Raw genomic sequence first — 26,316 nt, 5'->3', positions numbered from 1 at the left:
TACCAAATGCGTATATAATAAAGCAACATTAAAATCACAGATATTTCATTATTTTATAGTAGATGTGTTATTACTGGCCAGTTCTTTTTTTGGAAGCTTTTAAATGCATGCAATGGATTTAAAAATGTTTGCTTTGACATCACAGCTCAGGAGGGTTTGGGCCTGTCCTCGTGCTGCCATCAGCCAATCAGTGCTGTCATGGCATCATTTTCCTGCAACTTTAGAGTAATTAGTCACGTGGCATTTACAGCTCCAGTGACTGGCTCCAAAAATGACAGCAGAACTGAGCTTATGAATAGAGATGGCAGATTTCAAATTGCGTGCTTCCTTTATCAGCTAATCGAGTGCTATTGAGCAACTGCATTATTTTTCAGATATTATAGACCTCCTTACATGAGTGCTGTGAATTTCTCATATTCATTTTTAAACCTGTCCCCTTTTTTATACCATTTCTGTTTTTTCTCCCCTCTCTATGTTTATGTCGGCCTTGCACTCGGCATCCTTTTTCATTTTCTTTCATTGTGAGAGTAAAAATACCTCAACTGTTTCTGTTTCCGTTTCTTTTCACTTAAAAAAAAAAGACTTTACTTCGAAGGAAGCAAGAATGAAACAAGCTACGGAGCAGCTAAACATTTTAAAACCTACCTGTGCTTGTAATGATACCAAAATTCTGGCTTGTGCTTGTATTGTATGTACTTCTAAAAAAGATTATACTTCTAATGTATAGCTTCATAATCTATACAGGGTGGAAAACTGTATTGCGGCCCTCTTTACCTCACACAATTAGAGGATTTACACCATGTTAATGGGAGCTTAGACATTTTTTATGTTAGTGTGACACCATGGCAATAAAAAGGATCTACTGTGGAGCTCTTTAAGCAGATTCTTAACGTTACTGCTGTGATGCATATAAACAGCTATAGTGAAGACAGCAGTGAATTCTCCTGGTAGACAATGAGACATTTCATTGATATATAAATGGGACACGTTATCCACACATAAGGAAACTAATCTTTCCTGGGACAGTATCTTTTTTAGTGGCTGCAGCTCTCGTGGGAAATATGCTAGATATTGCTTGTTATAAATACAACTTATTTTCTATGATCTCATACATGTGGAATTTCAACGTTGTCTTTTACTCTGAAAGAGAAAGGCCTCGTAGTTATTCACCAGTTTTTACAATCTTTGCAGTGTATAAGTGTGCACTGATGAACATTTTAATGTGTCCTTTTTACACATGACATATATTTACAATAATAAAGTATAATTATGCATAATTACAAGCAACTAAAGCTAAACCAAACCTTAAACTAAGCTCTAAACCTATATTAAGTGCATATTTTTAATTAACACTTACTTGTGTAATTACATTGTAACAAGGACAACTTAACATTAAATGAAAATTCAACCTATCTGCTTTTTAAATGCATATTATAATTCTTATTGTGAACTATTCATCAGTGAATGTTTCATAACTAGATCTTCCGGTGAAATGATAGATTGCTCTCTAGTGACATATGCAGGACTTCTCCAATCATGTAGTCAACTTAAACTCCGCCCCCACATTGTCATCTGATGCCACGCCCACATCTCAACATCCAATCAACAGCCAGTGCATAGAACCACGTGCCGCCCTACATTTCGTCATCTATGATCCGCTACACTCAGATGTGCATCACAATACAGATAAAAAGATCTGTTGCTACTTCTGTTTCTGTTTTTATTTTTTGTGATTTTTGAAATCACAGACAACAATTCGTAATCATAGATAATAACATCAGAAATGTCACCATGGTTTTCATCTCAAACATCTGGTTACCTTAAAGTGGAATTGAAGCGGTCAGTCAAGTTTACATTATATAGTAAACTGATTTCCGCTTTGATTGAAAAATATATAACAAATACGATTAATGTAACCATTTCAAAGAAAAAAGGATGTTTTGTTATAGCTTTTGGAGCAAAGGTGCTGACGTCTTGCAATTACACAGCGTTGGCCAGTGAAGTAAAATAAACATTTCTTTACTTTTTGAACGCACAAATGTTATTTTAACACACAAATGTGTTTGGTTTTCACCATAAATTGCATGAATATCTCACATCAAACTGTCTAAATCACAAAGTTTTGATCGTGGTATGGCAAACATTGTTTTCATTTCCTTTTTTCTTTAAAATGGTTACATTAATTGTGTTTATATATACATATTTTTTTATTAAAGTGGAAATCAGTTCACTTAATAATGTAAACTTGACTGACTGCATCACTTCCACTTTAAAGCTATAGTATATGTGTATATGAATCCAAACAAAAGGGTTTATCTGTTGGTTTACTTCGCTGTCAGAATCGCACTTATCTGTCCATCAGAAAGTCAAGCTTGTTTTCTTTGGAAATCTTGGTCGTGTGGGATCTTGTTTCTTCAGTTCTTCACACTGCAGTCGTCTCCGCTCAGTCAGAGAGGTCAGAGGTCACGAGGACGGATGGATACAGAGATGTTTTATTTATTTGTGTTGAGCTCATATAGGTGAAGATGAAGGGCTGTGACAGACCGTGCCCAAACTCCTTATACCCTGAGCTCAGTGAGGAGTCACTGCATCACCACTGACCTGCCAAGAGCATGATGGGAAAAACTCAACCTAATCAGCTCTCATAGGAACAAGCGCCTCGCCTTTACACCCGTATACACACAGTAACACACCTTATGTATATCTATACACATAACACACACACCGAAATACAAAAAATGGATGTTACTTGTTTGTGAAATTTGATGAATGTGTTTATAGGTTTTAAATAATTTGGCCTGAAGTCATGAGCCTCTTTAGATTCAAGAGCTGAATGTTCAGAGGTCAGGCAATTTGAATGGCTCTATGGGTCAATAAATCTGTGCATAACCTTTCAAATGGCATAAAATAATCTTCATAATCTTCCTTAAAATTTTTGGATCATGCTGAAAGTAATGTTCATGTACTGATGTGCTTGGCCCCATAATTCCTCCTATACTATATTGTTTAAATATTTGCTTATAATATTAGCTACATGTCATAAAGCATAACATCTTTACTTTTGATGCATCTCTGTCTAAGAAAGAAATAGCATCTACTGATAGGACCCTTTAATTGCAACCAGTCTTCTCTACCATTTCATCAACATTTTATGAAGTGCAACTGCGATGATTGAATAGAAAATGTAAAATATAATTATGCTTACTGCCCGCTTTCTGTGGGTGGTGCTATATTAAAAATAAATAAATAAAATGTATTGATCATATTTGTGGGTGTTAATATAACAGCATTAATTGAAATGTGTGTTTGCACTGAGATGTATAATTACATTTTATTTCATCCACTTTAGACATTCTACTAACTATAAGTAACTTTGCATAATTATGTAATAAAATGTAATTATGAAATAAAGTGTTACCAGATGTAAATGTGACATAGTAGTGCAATCAGGTTAAACTGGATTGGAAAAGATGCATGTTTTTGCACTGAAATATACAGCAACTGTTTATTCAATTCCTTAATCAATTAATCAGGTCAACAATAACCCTCCGATTAATTCATGACAGCAGCTACATGAAAAACTAAATCCATGTTTCCCTGAATATTTGTATCAGCATTCACAGCGGACAAAACAACTAACCCAGTTTTCTAACCGTAGTTTTCTATCACTCAGACTTTTGACATTAACTCTGAAGCACAACAAGAATAAAAGCTTTTGACTTCAGGTTTAAGATTGCTCAGATGTTTTTAAAATATGATTCGTACACAAAAGTGTAATGAAACTCCGATATTACCCAAGAGTGACACACGGATGCAGGTAGATCAGATACAGACAGCAGCGTCCTGCGAGAGTTTGCGTGTGTGTTTGTGTTTGTTCCCGCCTCTGGCTGGGTCTGATGTGTGTATGCAAACACATCGTCTTGAGACGGTGACAAACCCTATGAGCGCGCTCATTCTCTGCTCATCACCGCTGGGAGACGCACAATCCAAACAAACAGGTTTGATCTGTGACACACTTCTGCTTCCTGTAAACTTCCTGTGAACTTTTTACAAGCGATTCTGCTAATGTGAAATAAAAGATACTTTGCTTCAGCATTGTCAAGATGCACGCCGTTGTGCAAATGTTTCAATTAAAGTCATTTAGCAGAATTACTACTGATGGCATTATTGGGGAAAGTGAATCTTGGTCTAACTGTAAAAACGCAAGTGCAAGAGTCCATTGTATCAAATTGTATTTATAATTGTTGTGCATGCAGCTTTCATGAGTTCATATACAATTTGGAACATTTGCACTTTATTTTTTCTCACTGCAGAATCATTGAAATAAAAAAATAAATAAAAAAAAGTTAAAATTTGGTAAAAAACTTAAATGGTGACCAGTTACGGTAATAAATGCATAAAATAAAAAATGACAACAAATATTCTCATTGTTGAATATTCGTTTGATTGTGCAATAACACATTTTGACCACAGGACTGCTTGGTCACATGATTATAAACTGTAAAATTACTTCTTTGAGTGACCATTGCATGTACTTTTGTTGACCGCCTTGATGGAGGGCATTTTGTGAAGGGGTTAGTTTGTTCATTTTTAGTTAGTATCTTTATTCATCCCCTTGGGGAAATTTTGTTTCAGTGAATTGTTTCAATATGCGGTTCTCACAAAAGACAATACAAGATATTGGGAAGAGAGAAAAAAAAATCCTATCTTTTATTTAAGAATTTCACTACAGAGATTTTTTCGAATCAACTATTCGGGCGATTAATGCAACAATTAATCATTAGCTCTTAGCTGATTTTTCCGACATGTAGAGCTTTTAGACTAACAAGCCATTTTTTTAAACATTTAACATGCACAATGTTCTCTTGTAGTTTCCCATAGTGCGTGACATAAAGTTTTGAGAAATTACAAACAAAACAATCCTGTCATGAGTGATACATGCAAGATTGGAAATGGTGTTCAGTAGGAGCACATTGTGCATGTTAAATGTTACAATAAAAAAATGGCTTGTTAGTCTAAAAGCTATATATGTCGGAAAAATCAGTTAAGAGCCAATGATTAATTGTTGCATTAATTGCCCGAATAGTTGATTCGTTGTTCTAATTATCACTAGTTGCAGCCCTAATTTAAAATCAGATGCATAAACTTGAACCCAAATGTTGATTTTTAAGAAAAAGATTGATAATATGCATTTGTTAACTGCTCAGGTACAGTAAAAAACTGATTACATTTTAACTAGATTTCGGCTTTTAGTATTTTATTATTTGTCTTTAATTCCCATGATTGCAAATGTTGACATATTTCTTTATTCTTTTAGAGCAATGTTGAAATGGAAGTCCTTGGGCTGCCAAAAAAGTATTTTTGGTAAATATTTCAGTATGTTAATTCAAAAAGAAACTACACAATTCTTGTATTATTTTTTTTAACTTAGTTGTTCATTCCTACAATCCAGCAATTGTCTGTTCAGTTTTGAGCTTTTCTAATACAGTCGTCGTGATTCACAAACTACAGCAAACACACACTGGAGAAAGTCACGTCTGAAGCTGCCAGCACTGTTGGCTGTTAAGTTTATTAAATCTTTGTTCAAGCTATACGCTCAACCATGATCATATCATCTCCCCAAGAGCGCCTAATGGCCATTTCAATTTCAAGTGTGTAAGAGACACCCTAAGTGTGTTCTTCACAAGCTTCAGTGTGGTGAAGCGTTCACAAGCCACAGTTCTTATCACAGACAGAAACTTCATGCCAATGATGCGGTAGACGTGAGTAGGTTAAAACAGGAAGATATGGCAGCATATTGCACGCTGAACAAATTCTGCTCACCAACTCCAAGCCCTAATTACCTCCCGGAGAGATTTTACTACTCCTGAGAGCTCCTTCACTGTCCTCAAACAATACATATCCAAAGTTGACATCTTCAGCTTTTCCCAGTGTGTTGCCAAGTTTGTCAGTTCTACCTGAATGTCCCTACTGTGACACGGTCATCACAGTTGATCAAAAAATTACTAAAATAACAAATTGCAGAGATTTGTATTCCCTGAATGTTCTGTAAGTCGCTGTGGATATTTGCTTCTAAATGACTGTAGATTAAGTGCTTCTTTGTAGCCTATACTGAATTATAGTAATAGCACTTGACAATTGCTAGGTAGCCTAATGGAACTTGTTAACACTTGGCTTAATTAACAAATGTTAACAATGCAGCCTATTGCAGTTGTGATGAAATGAGCCTAATTAGCACAGGTTTTCAAGCATACAGTATTTACAGATCAGACTGAATGATAAATAGCAGGGAAGAGTACCAGAAGATGAGAGGATGGATGGACCAAATCTGATCCATTTAAGAGATACAATTTGCATTACTATTAACTTGGTGTTTCACAGTCTAATAGCACAGTCATGGTGTGATAAATCCACTGAATCACCCTGGCATTTGTATCCTTGTTCGTTCTCTAGGGCAGTGGTTCCCAATCACGTTCCTGAAGCATGTCTCCATTGCACGTCTCCTTTGTCTGACAAACCCATTTCCGGTCTTCAGGTCTACTAATGAGTTGATGACCTGAATTAGGTGTGTTTGATTAAGGAGATGTGCAAAATGTGCAGTGTTAGGAAGGCTCCAGGAACAGGGTTGGGAGCCACAGTTCTAGGGCTGGGCTCTCACAGCATGGGATACCCATCCATGCTTGAAAGATTGGGCTTGTCCAAATACCCACACTTGTGTTCTTGGCCACTTGAAAGCATGTGCATGCAACAGGAAGTGTGCTCGCAAAACTGTCCCAGGTCTTAAATTCGTCAAAGCACAATGCCTTTAACGCACACTAAAACCTCCGGAGCGGTATTCGAGGCTAAGTGTATCCCATCATGCATCATGTTCTGGAAATAAATTGAGACTTTTTGCCGAAATCTGACTCAGATATGACTCAATTAGAAGCACCACAATTACTAAATTGTGTCATCTGTTATAGAGACTACTGAACAGACCTTTAGTAGTTTATTTTAAAATGCAAAATATTGAAAATCAAAATAAAGTTCTGTAAACACTTGCATTTTTACAACACTATGAAATAAATTGAGACTTTTTGCCGAAATCTGACTCAGATATGACTCAATTAGAAGCACCACAATTACTAAATTGTGTCATCTGTTATAGAGACTACTGAACAGACCTTTAGTAGTTTATTTTAAAATGCAACATATTGAAAATCAAAATAAAGCTCTGTAAACACTTGCATTTTTACAACACTATAAGTGTGTCCCGTCAGGTAATGAATGAAAAGTTCTACACACACTTGTGGTCTTCACGCTCACTTGAACACTTGGGCCAAATACAGGAAATATATCACGTAAGTAGACAAGTGGACAAGGGCAAAGACTGCAAGTTTGGGTATTTGGACAAGCCCATAATTTTAGTCATTACAGACCTGGGAGGTGCTGTTGGATTTTAAGACTATGATGATAAGGGTGGACCGTGACCATCGTGGACTCTCTCGATACTAAATTGTGTCATCTGTTATAGAGACTACTGAACAGACCTTTAGTAGTTTATTTTAAAATGCAACATATTGAAAATCAAAATAAAGCTCTGTAAACACTTGCATTTTTACAACACTATAAGTGTGTCCCGTCAGGTAATGAATGCAAAGTTCTACACAAACTTGTGGTCTTCACGCTCACTTGAACACTTGGGCCAAATACAGGAAATACATCACGTAAGTAGACAAGTGGACAAGGGCAAAGACTGCAAGTGTGGGTATTTGGACAAGCCCATAGTTTTAGTCATTAGAGGTGCTGTTGGATTTTAAGACTATGATGATGAGGGTGGACCATGGCCATCGTGGACTCTCTCGATGACTCCTAGTTGCAGCATTCGGCTCACCTCCTCAATAATCTGTCCTCAACGCCCATCGGGCCACTGTCTTATAATCACCCCTAGCAGCATGCATACATGATATGCTGTCGCCTCAGTCTGACAGGGGAGCTCTAGGAACACTTTTTAGAATTTGCTCACCAGGTGGCTTAGATTCCTTTTTACATCCTCGTTGGAATCGCTACTCTGGTGGAGAGAAGAAACATCTCTCTGGCGATGTTGCGTAGTGTGGCTTTGCAGAGAGGATCTGCTTCAGGGTATTTTGTGGTATAAGCATATAGGCAATGGGAAATTAGGGCAATTATTGGCATGAGTAAGGGAATGAGTATGGAGGAGGATGAAACTGCTCCCGGAATCCACTAGGGTCCTAGGGGTTGCACCGACTAATCGACTTCAATGCCCTGCCATGACGCGTGACGTCGACTAGTCGCTGGTCCTATAGAGGGCGCAACAGGATAAGAAATCTTTGAAGGACTTCCACATTTATGCTCCATTTCCTAACAGTTAAAATGACAAATAAATGCATACCCTGAAAGCGGTATTATATTATTACTGGATGCTCGAAACTGAACATACCAGTCAGCACTAGGTAATTGGATACATACATGTATGTGTATATATATATATATATATATATATATATATATAAATGTTTTACCCAAATGTCAGTGAAAGGAAGTGCTTAACCTTCAGAAAATGTTGTCCATCCATCTCAGAAGGTCGAACTAAATATCCAACATGCTGTTCCATTTATTTAAGAGGTTTTAAATTGTTGCAACATTTGGGACATGTCTGAATATATATATTTCTCTCTTCCAAATGGTCCTGGACTGAAGCTGCATGTACAGGGAAGATCAGGCCCAGCTTGAGAGACACAAAGCTGGATTTGTGGGTGATGAGGCATTGTGGTAACTTTTTGGTTTTATGAATGACACAGAATGCAAACCTTGGAACATAATCCAATAAAAGCACAAGCTGCTCCAGGACAGTCGCCATTCTTCGTTCTGTTTGTAAACGCTGATATGGGGCTAATTTGCAAACGTGACAAGCTTTACAGAGGGTCTGATGGACAGCATATGATCTTTGTCACATGCTGTTTCATGCTGGCCTGGAAAACAGGTAACTTCAGGAATTCAAAATCTAACATGGATTACACATGTTATCTCTCAGCGTCCTGTGAGATAGTGTTGTTCACTAATTTGCTTCATTGGCATAAACTTGAGGAGCTGTTCTAGTGTAGTATAAATCTAAGTATAAAGACACTCGTGTTCAAAGCATTGGGATCTCTTTCATGGCCTGCTGGTCTATCTCTTCATATATAGAACATATATTGATGGCCTAAAATAATGCATGCTAACAGTGCAATTATGAGCTGTGTTGAACTTCATGCAATTGAGCAGCGATGAAACCACTGGGAATAAAGACAGCTCACATGATGCTTGTGTCCCAGTAGCTCAGCTCGTAGAGAGCAACACCAAGGTTGTGGGACTGATTCCCAGTGGATACACACACACTAATTAAAATGTGTTCCTTAACTGCATTGAGAGATGCTTTGGATAAAAGCACCTGCAAAATGAATAAATGTAAATTATTTGATTCTTGATATTGTTGGATACTGTACCTGCCATCAATGAAATTGCTTTCTGTCTGCACTTTGCAAGTCCTAAAGTAACAGGGATTTGAATGATGTAAGCCTTTAACTGTAGCAGTGATTTAGTGTTTTCTCGCTCTCCAGTGGTACATATGGAAATAAGTTTCCCCGTATTGAGGGAGTTCATTCATTTAGACTTCTTCTGTTGAAATCTCTCAAACAGAGATGCCCTTGAGCAAAGCGCTCAACCCCAGGCTGTCCTGCGGTCCTAATAACTAGCTGCTTCATTTAAAGTTAGGGCAGGTGATTTTTTTCCAGAAACATTTTTGGTTAAACTGGTTGAAAGTCTCTTCGCATCCTGATAGCAATCAGTAATTAAAGTAGTCTAGATATAAAACTAAACATCCACTGTGGAAGGCCCAGGGCCATAAATTGTTCGTCCAAAGCGTTGCAACCGATGCAATGATAGGATGCCCTACCTGCCTGTCAATCTATTTGCATACATCTGCACCATAGACTGTATAAAAAATGGACGTAGTGTCCGTGACGTCACCCGTAGGGTTCAGAAGAGAGTTTTTGAAGCTCATTGCAGCCAGCCTCTAGCGGCCAGTTGATGAATTACAGTTTAAGTCACTTCCTTGTTGGCTTCACAAGAGAGAGGGGGAGGTTGCCGCTTGATCTGCACAGCCAATAGCGAGAGTTTGGGGGCGTGGCTACTGCAACAGCTGAGCCAGAGGGTGTTTAGCGGGTGTGGAAAACAAATTCAGATTGTTACAGAAGTGCAAAGCAAAATACAATGGTTTACCAGAAATACACAGAGACAGACAATAGAGTAAAACAAGGTTAAACAGTGGCAGTGTTGGAATGTTTGAGTCTCTTCTCGACAGGTAAGCTAAACTTCAAGTTAAAGTGTTCCTAATATGTTGGAGCTTTTATTGAAAGTAGCCTGATTTTACTGTACCTGTTGAGACATGCCTTCACTTTATAGAGCTGTGTTTGTGATGTTTGAGTTGGGGAGATTAATTATTAATTATTACAGTTAAATATGCACATTACTCTAAACCACAACGACCAAAACTGGATTAACCTGATCAACCACTTAATTCTCTTTGTTCTTATCTTTGCTATTTGTCTTTTATTCTGCTTTTCTTTTGCAGAAAGAAAAGAAAACTTAATTAAATATGGAACAGAATGGAGCAGCATCTTCCTAAACTCTCACGTCATTAAAATGGAGATGAGCATAAAAAAGCAACAGAATAATGTCTTGTGTGAGATATTTATGGGCTATGTTATGCAAGCATGTCACATTATTCTGTCTATGTTTTATGTCATTATCACCTCTTGTCGTGACGTTCCTCAGGGAGCCACTGGAGGAATGGCAAGTGAAGCAATGTATCCACATTACAGGGTTTTTAATTGCTTTGTTGAGACTATACTGTTCTACTGTTGCGTTTTGGTGATTAAACCAAATGAAAGCATGAGATCAGGATTTGAAAGAATGACTAGCAGTGTTACAAATCTGATCAATGTGGAGTTTTGTGTGAAGAGAATTTACACATTACTATACACATAACTAAGCGATTAAAAAAAGGACATTTTTAGGCATAGTACACTCTAAAAAATGCTGGGTTAAATACAGTGCTGGGTAAAATATGGACAAACCCAGCAATTGGGTTGTTTTGACCCAGCGGTTGGGTTAAATGTTTAACCCAACCTTCTGGCTAGTAACCCAACCGCTGGGTCAAAACAACCGAGTTGCTGGGTTTGTCCCTATTTTACCCAGCACTGGGTTGTATTTAACCCAGCATTTTTTAGAGTGCATAATTTAACAGCATTAATTCAGTAGCATTGCTATGTAATATGGATTCGGGTGCAGATATATATAGTTTATCTACTTCATTGCATCAGATTATTTACTAAAATAGTTCATTTATTTTGCTGTATTTGTTTTCTTTTCTTTTTTTCATTTCATAATGTGTTTGTATAGCCACTTCATTACAAACACTTCAGAAGGGATTAAAAAACTTTTCATTGGACTTCAATGGATTATGGAAACGATTCATATTTTTAAGTGTCATTAGAAGCGTCTTTAAAAAACTTTATTAATATGAATATTCTTATATCTAACCATCTTTTATTATATTCATATAAATAAGCAAATGTTTTACTGAAGTAAACTAGACCGTGATTAAGTCCTTGTGCTGAAATACATACTATAAAAAATATATCAATTCAATTATGTCATGAATTAAAATTATTTTAAAACCACCCAAAAATGCAGTCAGATTGTATGATGTTCAAGAGAAAGATCAACAGTGACATCTAATGGACAAAGTCAGTCAGCAGGATTAATGCAGACAGTCATAATTAAGTTATTCATGTATTTATTTTCAAATACTACACAATACAGTACTATAGTTAACAGGAAGTGTGATTATATCGGTATAATGTGCTGTTATTGCATGGGTCTGATTTCTCTGCAGGAGAACAGTGACGTATATGAGTCTGACATTGAATTGTATCACACCCTTTATTGTCATATCAGTTCATTAATGTTTCAACTTCAGCCTGTAATAACACTACTAATCAAAAGTTGGAATGGATAGTGAAGGAAAATGATGGATTGTGAGTGTTTAGCAAATGGGAGAAAAGAGTGTGCAGAGCTGTAAAAGTCAAAGAGTCTAAAATATAAAAACATTTTGGCCACTGCTTATTTCCCATTTGTGTGTCACAGTTTATATGGCATAGCTTGATGACTACTATTTTTTTTGGAAATAGTAATAATAAATAAGCAGGTCTTTCAATTTTTGACTGGTACTGTGTACAATTTCATCTCGATTCACAAAATCTAAATCATTATATGAGTGTGTTTCTGAATAATTCCTAGCAGAACAATAGCTTTAATTATAATTTAAATCATAGATTAACAGTTTGGCACCGACTGAAAGAAAACCACACATTACACAGAGAGCTCATAATGTATAATGCAAAATGCATTTGCTTATAATATACAATTAATGTAAATGCTAATATTATAAAAACTGAACATTTACTGTCAAATTAAAGTGTATGTGTGTAGAAATGTTTAAGAATGCAAAATTATCACTATATTAACATTTAGCAGCCAGTTATAATACTGAATATACTGTATGTTGTTCAGTAAGAACACAGATTTGATTAGTTTTTTACAGTAAAACAAGTGAGTAAGAAGCATACTTAATTGCACCGGATAACCAGTTGATGGTAGGCATTGACTTATAGTATGGAGAAAAAAAAAATACTATGGAAGTCAATGCCTACCATAAACTGTTTGGTTACCAACATTCTTCAAAATATCTTCGTTTTAGCTCAACAAAAGAAAGGAACTGTGCAAGTAAATGATGACAGAATTTTTATTTTAGATGAACTATCCCTTTAAAGAGTCATGACATACTTAAACATGATTTTGAGGTCTATACAGTATGTGTTGCACATGATGGAAGACATTGTCAGCATTTATTTATATACAGGTGAAAGTCACGTGACAGGACGATGTGTCTCTATCGCTGTAAGATTGGCTTATTACCTTCTCTTTGTGATCATGCCCTCTTCTCACACTCGCAATCATTGCACAAAGTGGGTCATACTGCAGGAAATGGACTAATTACAAAGTAAACAACTCACCCACTCAGACATCACTGTCCATCACATATGAAAAAAATGATGAGAGCACTCAGCTCGATTTAACCAACATCGTATATGCCACTTAAAGCTGTATCAAAGACATACTAGGCATAAAAATTCAAGACTGCTCAATGGAAAAACATGTCTGTTAACTACATTTTTGCAAAACTCCTATACATATATATAATTCGTTGTAACATAAAATTGCATTCCTTCACAAACTATGGTAGTTGATTAATAAAGACTTATTTTCATGTGGCTCCACGATACAATGAGGGTTAAAACCGTATATATATATATGTGACATTGGACCACAAAACCAGTCATAAGGGTCAAATTTTTTAGTTTGTTAGGATAGGACAATATTTGGTTGAGATACAACTATTTGAGAATCTGGAATCTGAGGGTACAAACAAATCAAAATATTGAGAAAATCATCTTTAAAGTTGTCCAAATTAAGTTCTTAGCAATGCATATTACTAATCAAAAATTAAGTTTTGATATATTTATGGTAGGACATTTACAAAATATCTTCATGGAACATGATCTTTACTTAATATCCCAATGATTTTTGGCAGAAAAGAAAAATCGATAATTTTGACCCAAACTATGTATTTTTGGCTATTGCTACAAATATACCCCAGCGACTTAAGACTGCTTTTGTGCTCCAGGGTCACATATGTATATATATGTATGTATGTATACATAGATGCTTCATTAGTGGCTATTTCTATAGGCCGCTATATGCAAGCTGTCCACCATATTGGAATGGTCAAAGCCGGTCTGTGAACACTCGAGAGCAAGTTTACTGTGCGTCTGCAACTGTAGTTACATGCATGTATGAATATCTATATCTGCAATAGACTTCAGCAGATGATTTTGCTGAACTATCACAATACAAGACTAAGGCGTTTGCTAACACATCAAAACGATATCTGGTTGAAACAATACCATAGTGCGTGATTTGTTAAAGAATTCATGTTGATGTTTGCATCACATAACTTGGCTTTTCAGCTTGGCTTTTCTAATGTGGTAAACTTGCTCGGTAGCGCACCTGGTACAGCATTGCACTTGCACGTCCCGTGAAACACAAGTCACGATAAAAGAGCTCAAAGACTTTTAGCAAGCTAAAATGTTATGGTTGCTTAAGCAAATGGGTTTGTATCTCACATTTGTTGTTGTTAACATTATCAGTTAGGTTTAGTGTAGATGGTACGTTATTTTAACTCGAGAGAGCATTAAACTTTTAGCACTACTCACCTGACATTTCATTTCCAAACTGCTGAGATACAACAGCCAACAAAACAAGTGTTCCCACTTTTACACTCATCTGTTTAGTAGAAAATTGAACATGCTTTTAGCGCCATTCACTGGACATTCCACTTTGTGTAAGAAGCAGCATAATATCATTTTGCAGAAATGTGGCCACACGCAGGCACGTTTTTCCGATGAGCCTGTGTTGCAAAATAATTGTTGTGCATTCATCTTTAAAACGCATTTTTACTGGAAAACAAGACAAGAATACAGATTTAAAAAATTAGTTTTTACATCGTATTACTGGTTGTTGTAGAATTTGAGATACAATATGAGGTTTTTCATGAACGCAATGCAAACTTTACTTGCAATTATAGTATATAACTTACATAATTAAAATTCTAAAAGCATCAGTGCTAATTTAAGTATAAATTCTTGGCACACGTGACACCAGGAACAAAAACTATACATACTGTACACTATAACAACACGGCAACATTGCGCACTTGCAGCTAACCACATTCTGCAGTCATCTCCAGTCTCCCCTATTGGACCCGTATCAATAATGATCAGTAATTGTGTTTATCAACATGTATCATCATTTATCATTATCTATTGATCATCAATAAAGGAATGTTCTCAGTTCAATACAGTTTATGCTCTATCGTCAGCAGGTATAATGTCCATTACCACTGTAAATTCATTTTTATTCAGTTCGTATTAATTTTCATAACTTAATGCTAATGTTCCCATTAAGTTATGAAATGTTCTCTGAACGTTCAAAATGTCCAGATTTCTAAATGTCTAGAATACTTTTCTTGGTTTTGTGAATGTCAGCAAAAACATTAAGGGAGTGTTCCATTTTTTGTCATTTTGTGAACATTATTTGAAAGTTACTTTTAAATGTTCTCTGAAAATCTGAAAGTAGTAAGTATTAAAGTTAAAAAAGTTAGGTGAACAGTCAAATAAAGTGTTTTAAAAACGTTTCATGACATATGTATAAATACAGAGTTCTGGCATGAAACTCTAGATGGCGCAGTCCGATAGGTCTAACTCAATCTGACCTAATGACATTATTATCACATGGCACAGCTGATTGGTTCTCACCTGTATCGGTAGCCAATAAGCTCGCTGCAGAAAATTCAAATATATGATTAGTGCTTGCCGTAGCAGTTGCAGCTTGCTTCAGAAACACTCCAACTTCCCCAGCTCCACCTGTATAGATCTGCTACGAGCTGATTCATGTATGATATATAAGGGTTATTTCATGTATGTTATATTTGCAGCAGCAGTATTTCTTACATGCTCACAGCAGCAGCAGCAGCAGCGTAGCAGATCTATTCCGCCAAGACCAAATACATTAACATTGTCATGTACATTACCATGCCAATCCCTCCGAGAGTTGTCATGACAGAAATTATGTTTTTGTGCTAACATTTTGAGAACACTATTAAAGACCAGAGAACTTTGAATATTTTTTATCCAAAGCATCTTACATTGCATTCAAGATACACATTTGATCAGTTTTTGCTTTCCCTGGGAATCAAACCCACAACCTTGGCCTTGCTAGCATCCAGTACCGTTCTATTAACATTACTGTTAGAATGCTTGATCATAACTTATATAATGGATTAATATCATTGATAATGTTCTGGAAAAGTTCACTCAAAGTTCTGATAATGTTCTCTGTTAGCTGGGTAACTGGCTCCTAACTAGTTACAGCATTTTAAAGAAACTAAAAGTAAAAGCTTGCTTGCTTATTTATTTATTTAGTTTTCTAATGCTTTTTTTGAAGTGCAATTACTTTTTTTAAGTCTATCTAAGTTATGTGCAGAAGTTTCAAGGTTTACTAATTCATACATTGTCATAACAGGAAATTTGAAATATTTTATGAGTTTCCTGAGTTCAATGCATATGCAGTAGGGTCAGCCACAAAAATAACAGTGTCCATGCCTTTTCATTGCTAATGTTTGACTGCGTGTCTTTAGTAACTACTAACAGTAGTTTTAGCCCGTTGTAGCCTAACTGATGTTTTGTTAGGGTATGTTTACACGACAATGATTGTACTAAAAGATTGTACTTTGCGTTTTTGAAAGGTTTCACATACAGATGATAATGTTGTCAAAACAATCCCCGTTCACATGGATCCACGAAAACAGCTACTGTAAAAACACTGTATTATTCATGCCAGGCCAAAAGAAACATTACGCACGTGCGCACATACTCACATATGCCTATAGACTGAACATGTGATACGCATGTGCATGATGTCACCGTTTTCACCGTTTTGTAGTTATTTGGAGACAATAACAGTGTAGTTTTCAAAAACGTGCACTTTGAAACCCATTTTCAAGAGTTTGCGTGGGTGTAAATGAACGGCCAAAACGCATAAAAGGTTTTCCATTTTAAGTTGAAATCGGTGTTGTGTGTAAACACCAATTTAAGCCACAAATGCAGTCGACAGACTTGTATTGAACCCAGAACATTCCTTTACATACATAGACACTTAAATCCTCTTTGTACACACTATTTCAGTACATGTGCGCTGTCCTCTGATCATTCAAACTATCTGTGCGTGCTGGATGAATGGACTGTCAGCGGTATGGTGGACCTCTGTCGTGGGCACAGGATCTTGAAGAAGGCCCTTCGGAAGCTGCTGTGGCACAGCGGGTACAGAAAAGGGTTGATCGCTGAGTTCAGCCACAGCAGCCAGAACGTCACCTCGTACCAGTGATGCGACACGCAGTCTCCTCTGCACGCCGCTCGCACGATCATTAACAGAGTGTACGGCGCCCAGCACACCGCGAAAACACACACGATTATGGCCAAAGACTTAGCAATCTTCTTGTCCTGCCTCAGACGCGAGCGCTGGACGCACCGCATCGACAGACCGGCGCTCTCCGAGCGCTTCTCGCCGCCTGCTGCGCTTTTCTTCTTGAGCGTCATTGAGTTCCAGTAGATTCGGACGCTCATGCGCGTTTTCTCGCCGTACAGATTTGCAGCATCCTGGCACTTTGGAGAACAGGATTCTTTCTTGCTGCCGAGTCTCCTCTGACGGATGTTGAGGTAGATGCTGATGTTGAAGAACGCCACGGATAAGAACGGCGAGAAAAACTCGACCGCCGAAGCAGAAAGCAGGAAGTGCCAGGTGTAGTAGAACTCAGCGAAGCACTCGTCATCCGGCACGCGGCTCTTTCCCGTCAGCTGCTCCCAGAATAATATGGCCGGTCCGTAGAGGAGGAAGGCCAGAATCCAAACCACTGCTATCTTCACCACCGCAAAGTGGGCCATTCCTTGCTTGGCACGATAAGATACCTAAGATCAAGAAAGAACACAATGTAAAAAAAAAAGCATTTATTTGACAGAAAAAAAAAAATCAATACATTTGTAATAAATACAGAGATGCATGCATCGTTATAACACCACATTCATACTGAGCCAAAGATTCACAGTCAGAGACATCCATTATTATGGCTATATTAGGTCTAGAATGCTGTAAATAAGTTCCTTGGGTAATAAAGAAACAGCCTTGGATAACTGATAAAAGTAAACTACAGCTGTCAATAATTTTCAATCAATCAATATTTCTTTCTTTCTTTAGTTAGTTCATGTATTAACACATTTAATTTTCTTTTAGGACAAAAATAACAATGCAGAAGACAACCAGTGCTTCTCTATATTTTAAGAAATATTCCAATGCATTGTCCAAACTCTTTTGTTACTTTTTTCATATTTTGGACAGAAGTTTCTTATGCGCCCCAAAAACAGCATTTATTTGATCAAAAATACAGAAAAACAACAACAAGTGATATTGTGAAACAATTTTATAATTTAAAATAGCAATACAATTAAATGTAATTTATTTATGTGATGCAAAGCTGAATTTGTTACATGAGTAAAACTAGAGGAACTTTTTTTTTCATTATTATTACCATGGTTTTACTACAAACATCATGGTTTAAATATGGTTACTGTTTATACTAAATTTATACTAAAGGTATATATTTTACTCTTTTTTTTCATCATTATGCATGATGCATTTGAACATTTCGGGCCAGATTTACTAACAGCTTGCGTCAGTGCAAACCCTTTATTGGCGTTAAAAAACAACTGTCAGGATTTACATGCGCAGTGAAACATTAGCAATGAAAGACATGGACACAGTTATTTTTGCTGTTGAGCTTATTGCATATGCATTTGTAGGAGTTTCCCTATCAGACACAAAATGTACAGGAGGAGGAGAGTATTACAATGAATCATGCAACTAATTTGAATAAGCGTTGTGAATGAAGCATCCGACACAGTTAATCACTAACATAGCTTACTTTTCCGCATCAAAGCTCTTTTGATGTATTAAATTTCATGCTAAATAACAAAATAAATATGACTGGTAATTTTATTGTGGTCTGCACCTTACTAAATCATTATAATTAATAATAATTAATTTTAAGACAACAAGTGTGGCATTGCTCCACTGAACTGTACACAGAAAACGCACAGTAGGGAATGAAGACTTTCTTTTGCTGGTACACACATATCCGAGTATGTGTGCGCTGCCATAGTGCTGCCAGTGATAGCATGAATCTTTCTTCCTTCACTGGCTTTGATTGAAGCTGAAGCTGCAGTCTGTGAGATCAAACATGGCTGTCTTGCAGATTAAAGGCAGACGTTACGTGTTGTGATTTATGTCTGTATCATTGCTGTGATGTTAAGAGCTTGTGTGGGAAAACAAAACAAGACATTTCAAGGACGCTTTCTGACCTGAGTCTCTAACCAAACATCAGAGGAACCTTTGAAGTAAATATTCCACAATATTCACTGCTTTGTGAATCTCTGTTCCCGGGGCATCTCAGGATGCTTCTTTAGGTAGACAGATTTAACCCCACAGTAAAGGTAGTTTAGGTAGATCTCTCATGCCACATCCATTCAAAAATGACTTTTGCTCAAAATGAAAACAAAAAAACAAAAACAGCCCCTGTTCACACCTGTTGCTGCCTAATACAGTTGAAGCTCCTTTGCAACACTGATAGTGTATTTTTTTTTATTGGAGACCTAAAAATACTCAAGGTAGTGCACAATTAAATGCACTAATAATAATAATAATAATAATAATAATAAATACATGTTATCTGCGTCCTTCAACAGTTGTGAAAAACACAAATTTAAGTCCTACAAGTCATTTGGTAAAAAATACCAAATAAAAAGCTAAAAGCACTCAAGGTAGTGCACTTAAATATGCAATTAAATGCACTACTAATAATAAACAAACAAACAAACAAACAACCAAATAAATAAATGTGATTTAAATCCTTGGACGGTTGTGCAAAATACATATGCAAGTCCTACAAGTAATTTGTAACAACACTATGTGTGCAAGCACTATTTTGGTTATGCTCTGTTAAGTTTTGTGTGTTTTTTTTTCTTTTGTGCTATGAGCAAAAATCAAAACATCTCACAATAAATAATTTTAAAAACGAATAAAAAAATGCCTTTAGTTTGTGAGGAGCGTGGGTGTGTTGTTGTGATCTCCACTGTCCTTGAGATCATGAGATGAAGCATATTTGGATAAAGGTAAATGTATAAAGTCTTAAGAGACACGACTGCATGATGAACAGAAATAATTAAGGCTTTAATCAAACACCGATCAACACACAAATATCGAAGCTCAACAGCACTACTTTGATGCACAGGAACCATTGAGGTGTAATGCTGTGTCAACCATGCATGGTTAATCTGTCAGTGAGGTGCATAGTGTGAACTGATCGCTTCCTGACATGTGATCTTCCAGCCAATGAGCTTGCATGCTGCTCCCTATACATCTGATTTTTAAATCAGGGTTCAGGGTTAGAGCTAATCTCTGCAGGACAGTGACCCTTCACGAGCAGGACTGAGCACCCCTGCTTTATACTAATCAAGACTTTAAAGACTTTATTTTGGCCTTATATTTTGAAAAGACAATTCTTTAAGGACCTAGGGAAACCCTAAAGCCATGCACACAGTCTGCGGTAGGTCTACTATCCAGTCAGCCCATCATTAGATCATAATCAGGAGTTTTGATTATTATTTATTTTTTAGGTCTTACATAGTCCCAGGATGCCAGTAAAGACTGTTCAAGCATATTATCGATGATAAATAAACAGGTCTATCACTTTCACCAGCCCTTTGCGAATAGAAATCCTGCACCAGGTTGAATTATCATTGAGAAGAAATCCTACCCAGAAAAAAGAGGAAGGGATGTCCTGAAAAATTAAATGTGACCCTGGAGCACAAAACCAGTCATAAGGGTCAATTTTCTGAAATTGAGATTCATACATCATCTGAAAGCTGAATAGATCACTGCTTTTGTGCTCCAGGGTCACAAATATATTATTTAAAAAATGTGAATTTATTTGTGTTTTTTCAATTCAAGCTCAGGAATTCAAAACCCATTTTTAATTCAGTTCAGAATGGCGAACAACCCTGATCCCTACACAAGGCTGAAGTGGCCACGTCTCAAACTTCTCAACAGGAGTCCACAATCGCTAGTCTTACTGATTCTGAGGAATTGCTAGCTGGTTGTTTGGTGTTGTCAGGGTGTTCTGATAAATACAACTTCCAAGACATGGATTAAACCCTTGTTCTGAGCGAGGTGATAATGCAAAATGTTTTCAAGGGTAACATACATTTCCTGTACATTTGCTAGTTCACATAAAAATTAAACAAAGGATAATGTTAACACAAAAGTGTCAAAAGAGATGTGATCAAAAGAGTTGCTCTTTAACATGCAAAAATTATGTGCAATCAATCACACAGCATGCCGGAATATGTGCCATTCGATGAATTACTGCTGTCACGATCTCTAGAAAATGTTCACAAACATCCTGTTTATATCAAATGTTTATGATACTAAAACATTAAGGACATCTAATGTAAGGATCAATCTCCTCAATACATTAATATCGAACATATAGCTACTTAAAAATCTGCCCAAATATGTAAAAATAGCAACATTGAATAATAGAGTTTACTACTCACCCATTGTATGAAAAACAGTAAATCCAATTGATTTAAGTAGTTAAATCAACTGCTTTGGGGTTCCATGCAGATGCATGTAGTTTATGCATTATGTTTAACGATGATCACGTTTCAATATTCTCACTCTTGATAAGCATTTTATCATTTTCGGTGGTTATTACACAAGCAAGAGTTTCATAATCTTGACCATTTCTAAATAATATGTGATATCCTATAATAGTCAGCATCCAGGTTCTGCTTTCGTGTGAGTCAGACTGATTAAAGCGAACAAAACAGACTGAGTCACGGTGACTGTGCATGTATTTCTCTTAATGAGTTTCATTAATAGTGCTTGTTGCTGTTGTTTATCACCAGCCTGGGCAATACTTTCTGACGGTTGTCATGAGTTAATAATGCTGAATCACAATGAATACACCGCTATAGATTGGTCCATATTAAAAATATGGTGCACCTCACCGCTTTTGTAACGGAGAGATAGCGGTCATAGCTGATAAGTACGATGTTGAAGACAGACGCAGTGCAGAGAAGGTAGTCTACGACAAGCCACAGCTTGCAAAGTCCTTTACCCAGCATCCATTTCCCTGTCAAGACGTAGGGCATATACACGGGTATGCAGAAGCCACCTGTGGGAAACACCAATCAGAAAGCAATGTTATAGTCATTCTGAAGGGTCAAGCTGAATAGTTTTAATTATTCATATCTGTTGTTACAGCATTTTGTCCATTCAGTTAGTGATGACTATCAACCGTGTTGCTGTGGTTACACAATGATTGCAATTTCAAGAGCAAACATGCAGTCACATTAACAAAATTACACGGTCAAAACGGTTGTCTATTGTAATGTATGAAGCACAGATCACGAACAAATCACTTTCAAACCAAGCAGGTTTATGCTGGTCAATGTGGTGAATCTGGATGACCACATTGAACCCAAAATCTGTGGGAAATGTTTTGCTCTCAACCGAATTCCAGATTGCATGGATTCCTATTAAACTGGCTGAATTTTGCCTGAAAAATTGTCCTTAGTTATTGCTTGAATGTGTCAAGAACGAAAGTGTTTGTTAGACTTGTGCATGGTTTGAACTTGAGGCTGAATTCAAGTACATCAACTCCAGGAAAATATCTTTTCTCAGTATAAAAAAATAAAAATTGGTGCTACATATATATGCAAATATAGGCACTTCACTGATGCATGGGGTCAAATTTAGTAGAAAACAATAGTGCACAGTAATAACAGTTTGTCAAAATGCTTAATAATTTGAAACATTGTGTGTGCTAAGACACAGAAATGTATTAATAAAATGCAAAAAATGCAAACTATTAAAAAGTGCAACTATCTTGAAACCACTGAAATATTAACTCTACATTACTGTATTAGATGTAATTTTAACACTTTAGTTTAGGGACCAATTCTCACTATTAACTAGTTGCTTGTTAGCATACATATTACTAGCATATTGACTGTTTATTAGTACTTATAAAGCACATATTAATGCCTTATTCTGCATGATCATATTTTAGATCTCATAATCCCTAAACTTAACAACTACCGTACTAACTATTAATAAGCAGCAAATTAGGAGTTTACTGAGGCAAAAGTCGAAGTTAATAGTTAGTTAATAGTGAGAATTGGACCCCAAACTAAAGTGTGATCAATATAATGCAAATTACTTATGAATGAGACAACTGTAAATGTTATTCTTGACTAGAGTTGCATAAAAATGAATGTGAGGCAATATAGTCTCCATGCATGCAGGGAAGATTTCTGGTGTAATGACTCGTTAAGATCTGTATGTGGAGATTTATAATAGCAATATGGTATGGAGTTCATTAGAGTGCAATAAAAAAACTCCATACAAAGTGCACATATCCAATCACAGACAATAGGTCAAGCTTCCCAGTGAGAAATGAGAGAAGCAGAAGTCCCAAACAAATAGTAACTGCTACACCAATACAAGCAATACTTTGTTTGCATAGAGATCTGTCATGTGCCAGCCAGCCAATCAGCAGTCAATGAGCTCGATGGACTATCATGCACTCTATAAGAGAATATGATGGACTATCATGCACGCTCAGAAAAATAAAAAAGTGCAAACATTGTACCTTTAGGGGGCAGTACCCTCAAAGGGACACCTTTGCACCTTCTTTACCCCTAAAGGGTGCATAATAGTACCTTAGAGCAGTGGTTCCCAATTCCAGTTCTGCACATTTTGCATGTCTCCCTTATTTAACACACCTGATTGAGATCAGCAGCTCGTTAGGAAATAGATCCATGAACTAAACTGAGTGTGTCAGATAAGAGCCCTTTGAAGCTGCACTGAAACTACACTTTGGACCTTCAACCCGTTGGTCCCCATTGAAGTCCATTATATGGAGAAAAATCCTGGAATGTTTTCCTCAAAAACCTTCATTTCTTTGCGACTGAAGAAAGAAAGACATGAACATCTTGGATTATCACATTATCAGGAGTGTTTTATTCTGGAAGTGATCTAATCCTTTATGGTATGTACTCTTATGGTACTAATATGTTTGGATTTGACCCCACTTTCACAACAGCTGTTTATGTAATCACTATCCATTCTAGTGAATTCACAAAACAGCATGCAGAGAAAGGTTATCCCCATTTCTGATATACATCCACTGCAATTCTGGTTTATCAAAATTTGTATTAGGGCAGATTAGAACCCTGAATCCCTTGCATTAAAAGCATAAAAATTACAAGATATGTTAAAAGTTAGAAGATATACATATTCAGTTCCTGATTCTTGTATTTATCCACTAAGCTAGAAAAGCCTGGGACTGACAGCAACAGGTGTAAGAGTAAAGTTATCAAATCAAGTATGTTGATTTGAGCACTAACTGTATATTTTGCATAAATGTTAAATAAGCATTCCCCATTTAATCTTTGCCCAGTTTTATTCCTGATATGCAATGTTATTTAAATGTAACAGTGACAGACAGAGATAGCTGTACGAGACTGATTTGCCTGAAAGGGATTTCATGCAATTACTTTTTTTACTGTGATAGTATCTATAGTAATTCTCAGCTGCTTATAGATTTTGTCATCTCAAGAGCAGACATGGGTGGACGCATAATACATCACATAGAGTGATTAATGAGTTTTGAGCGGTTTTTAACACCCAGATATGACAAGGCAAAATTCTGACACAATACATGGGGAGAAAAATGCAGAAATGCTTGGAAGGAGACAAATCCACTGACAGAGGAAATTGTTTCCCATGCAACCTGCAAACATCAACATCATGCAATATATTATTTTTTAGCTAAATAATACAGTAAATGCACACTGATGTGATGAATAAGGCTGCACTCATCTCACATTAATTCACTACTTACATCACTATACTGATGTTTAAACAGACTCTTTTTTTCCCCTCTCTGAATTTTTCTTCATTAAGATTCTTGTTTTGGAGTTTTTTTTAATTTTTTTTACTCAAAGCTTAAAGTGAACATGGTACAATCAAATAATTTTAAATTAAGAGTATGCATGTGAGATTTTAATATATTTTTACTAAAATGCTGAAGATAGCGGTTTGAATATATTAAGACAATAATCTTACTAATCAAGAACTCTTAATTAAAAAGATAATATTAACGAATTTTATTTATTTATTTTTTAGTTTCTGAATATTCACAGACCAGTCCTGCACACTGTTCGCATGCATCAGTTTGCAGCAAATTGTATTCACCCTAGAACACTGACAAACACTAGAACATTTGATATTGTCGGTATAACAGACTACATTGGAGATATATATATATATATAAGACTATTTATTAAACTTTTATGTAAACTTTACTTACCCACGAGGAAGTCTGAGATGGCCAGGTTTAGTAGGAAATAATTGCTCTGTTTGCGCAAACTCTTGTCCATCTTGAAGGCGACGATGACCAATGCGTTTCCACACACAATCACAGTAATCAGAATGACCATCATGACCGAGAGCAGCGCGAGCGCCGGACCCTCGAACCCCGCGTCTCTCCTCACGGCGGTCCAGTTACTGACCGTGTGTTCACGGGTCATGTTGGGATCGTAGTGATGGTTACCCATCGACAGCTTCACGGTCTTCACTTCGAGCTTGTCTTTTTCATCTGTCTCACGAAGGTTCGGAGTAAACGTGTGGTGCGCGCACAGTTGACGCCCCTCGCCGTTCCCACCGCACGCGTCAAGAGCGATTCAGAGCCATGCTACCGACCCTTTCATTCATTTTAGTGTTCTGATTTACTGACATAATTCAAAAACCGTGGTGAAATGTGATGTAAATCAAGTAATCCCATTTAAGAAATCAAAGAAACAGACCATATCAATTATTTAAAATGTAATGACTTACACTGATAAAAAATATTAAGCATTCAACATTTAAATCTCAGTGATGATGACCTTTGCACAGCTATTAATGTCAGCTGGGTCTCTATATCCTTCCTCTTGTTTCTTTTCTTCTTTACTTGATCATTTTAACGAAAGAAAGAAAGAAAGGTTCCTTTTCTGCCTTGACAACAATGAATAAGGGATGTATGTAGCACTTTATTGTGTATTGCTGTACACCCAAAGCACTTCACAATCAAATACTAGGGTTCTCTCCTCCTCAACCACCACCAGTGTGCAGCATGCATCTGGATAATGCGACGGCAGCCACAGACCAGCTACAGGTGGAGAGGAGAGAGAAATAGAGCCAATTCAGTGGATGGGGATTATTTGGAGGTCATGATTGACATGGGCCAGTGGAGGGAATTTGGCCAGGACACCGGGGATGCACCCCTACTCTTTATGAGAAGTGCCATGGGATTTTTAGTGACCACAGAGAGGCAGGACCTTGGTTTTAATATCTCATCCAAAGGATGGTGTTTTTTGTTTTTTTTTACAATCACTATACTGGGGCGTTAGGACCCACACAGACCACAGGGTGAGC

At 36.7% G+C, this 26,316-nt stretch overlaps 1 protein-coding gene across 1 annotated transcript; it reads right to left on the bottom strand.

Annotated features, from left to right (window-relative positions):
• Positions 1-16,937: 16,937 nt before the first annotated feature.
• LOC107708586 (histamine H3 receptor-like) lies at positions 16,938-25,457 on the bottom strand. The gene is made up of 3 exons (XM_016512850.1): positions 25,211-25,457; positions 21,843-22,009; positions 16,938-17,687 (listed from the first exon to the last, which is right to left on the bottom strand). The coding sequence occupies exons 1-3, from the start codon at positions 25,455-25,457 to the stop codon at positions 16,938-16,940; spliced, it is 1,164 nt and encodes a 387-aa protein (XP_016368336.1).
• Between the last annotated feature and the right edge of the window lie 859 nt (positions 25,458-26,316).

This window comes from Sinocyclocheilus rhinocerous, unplaced genomic scaffold (genome assembly GCF_001515625.1).
Source record: "Sinocyclocheilus rhinocerous isolate Xijiao unplaced genomic scaffold, SAMN03320098_v1.1 scaffold25, whole genome shotgun sequence".
Classification (NCBI taxonomy): Eukaryota; Metazoa; Chordata; class Actinopteri; order Cypriniformes; family Cyprinidae; genus Sinocyclocheilus; species Sinocyclocheilus rhinocerous.
The sequence above is the reverse complement of the archived record's forward strand: the minus strand, read 5'-3'. Positions and strand labels throughout refer to the sequence as shown.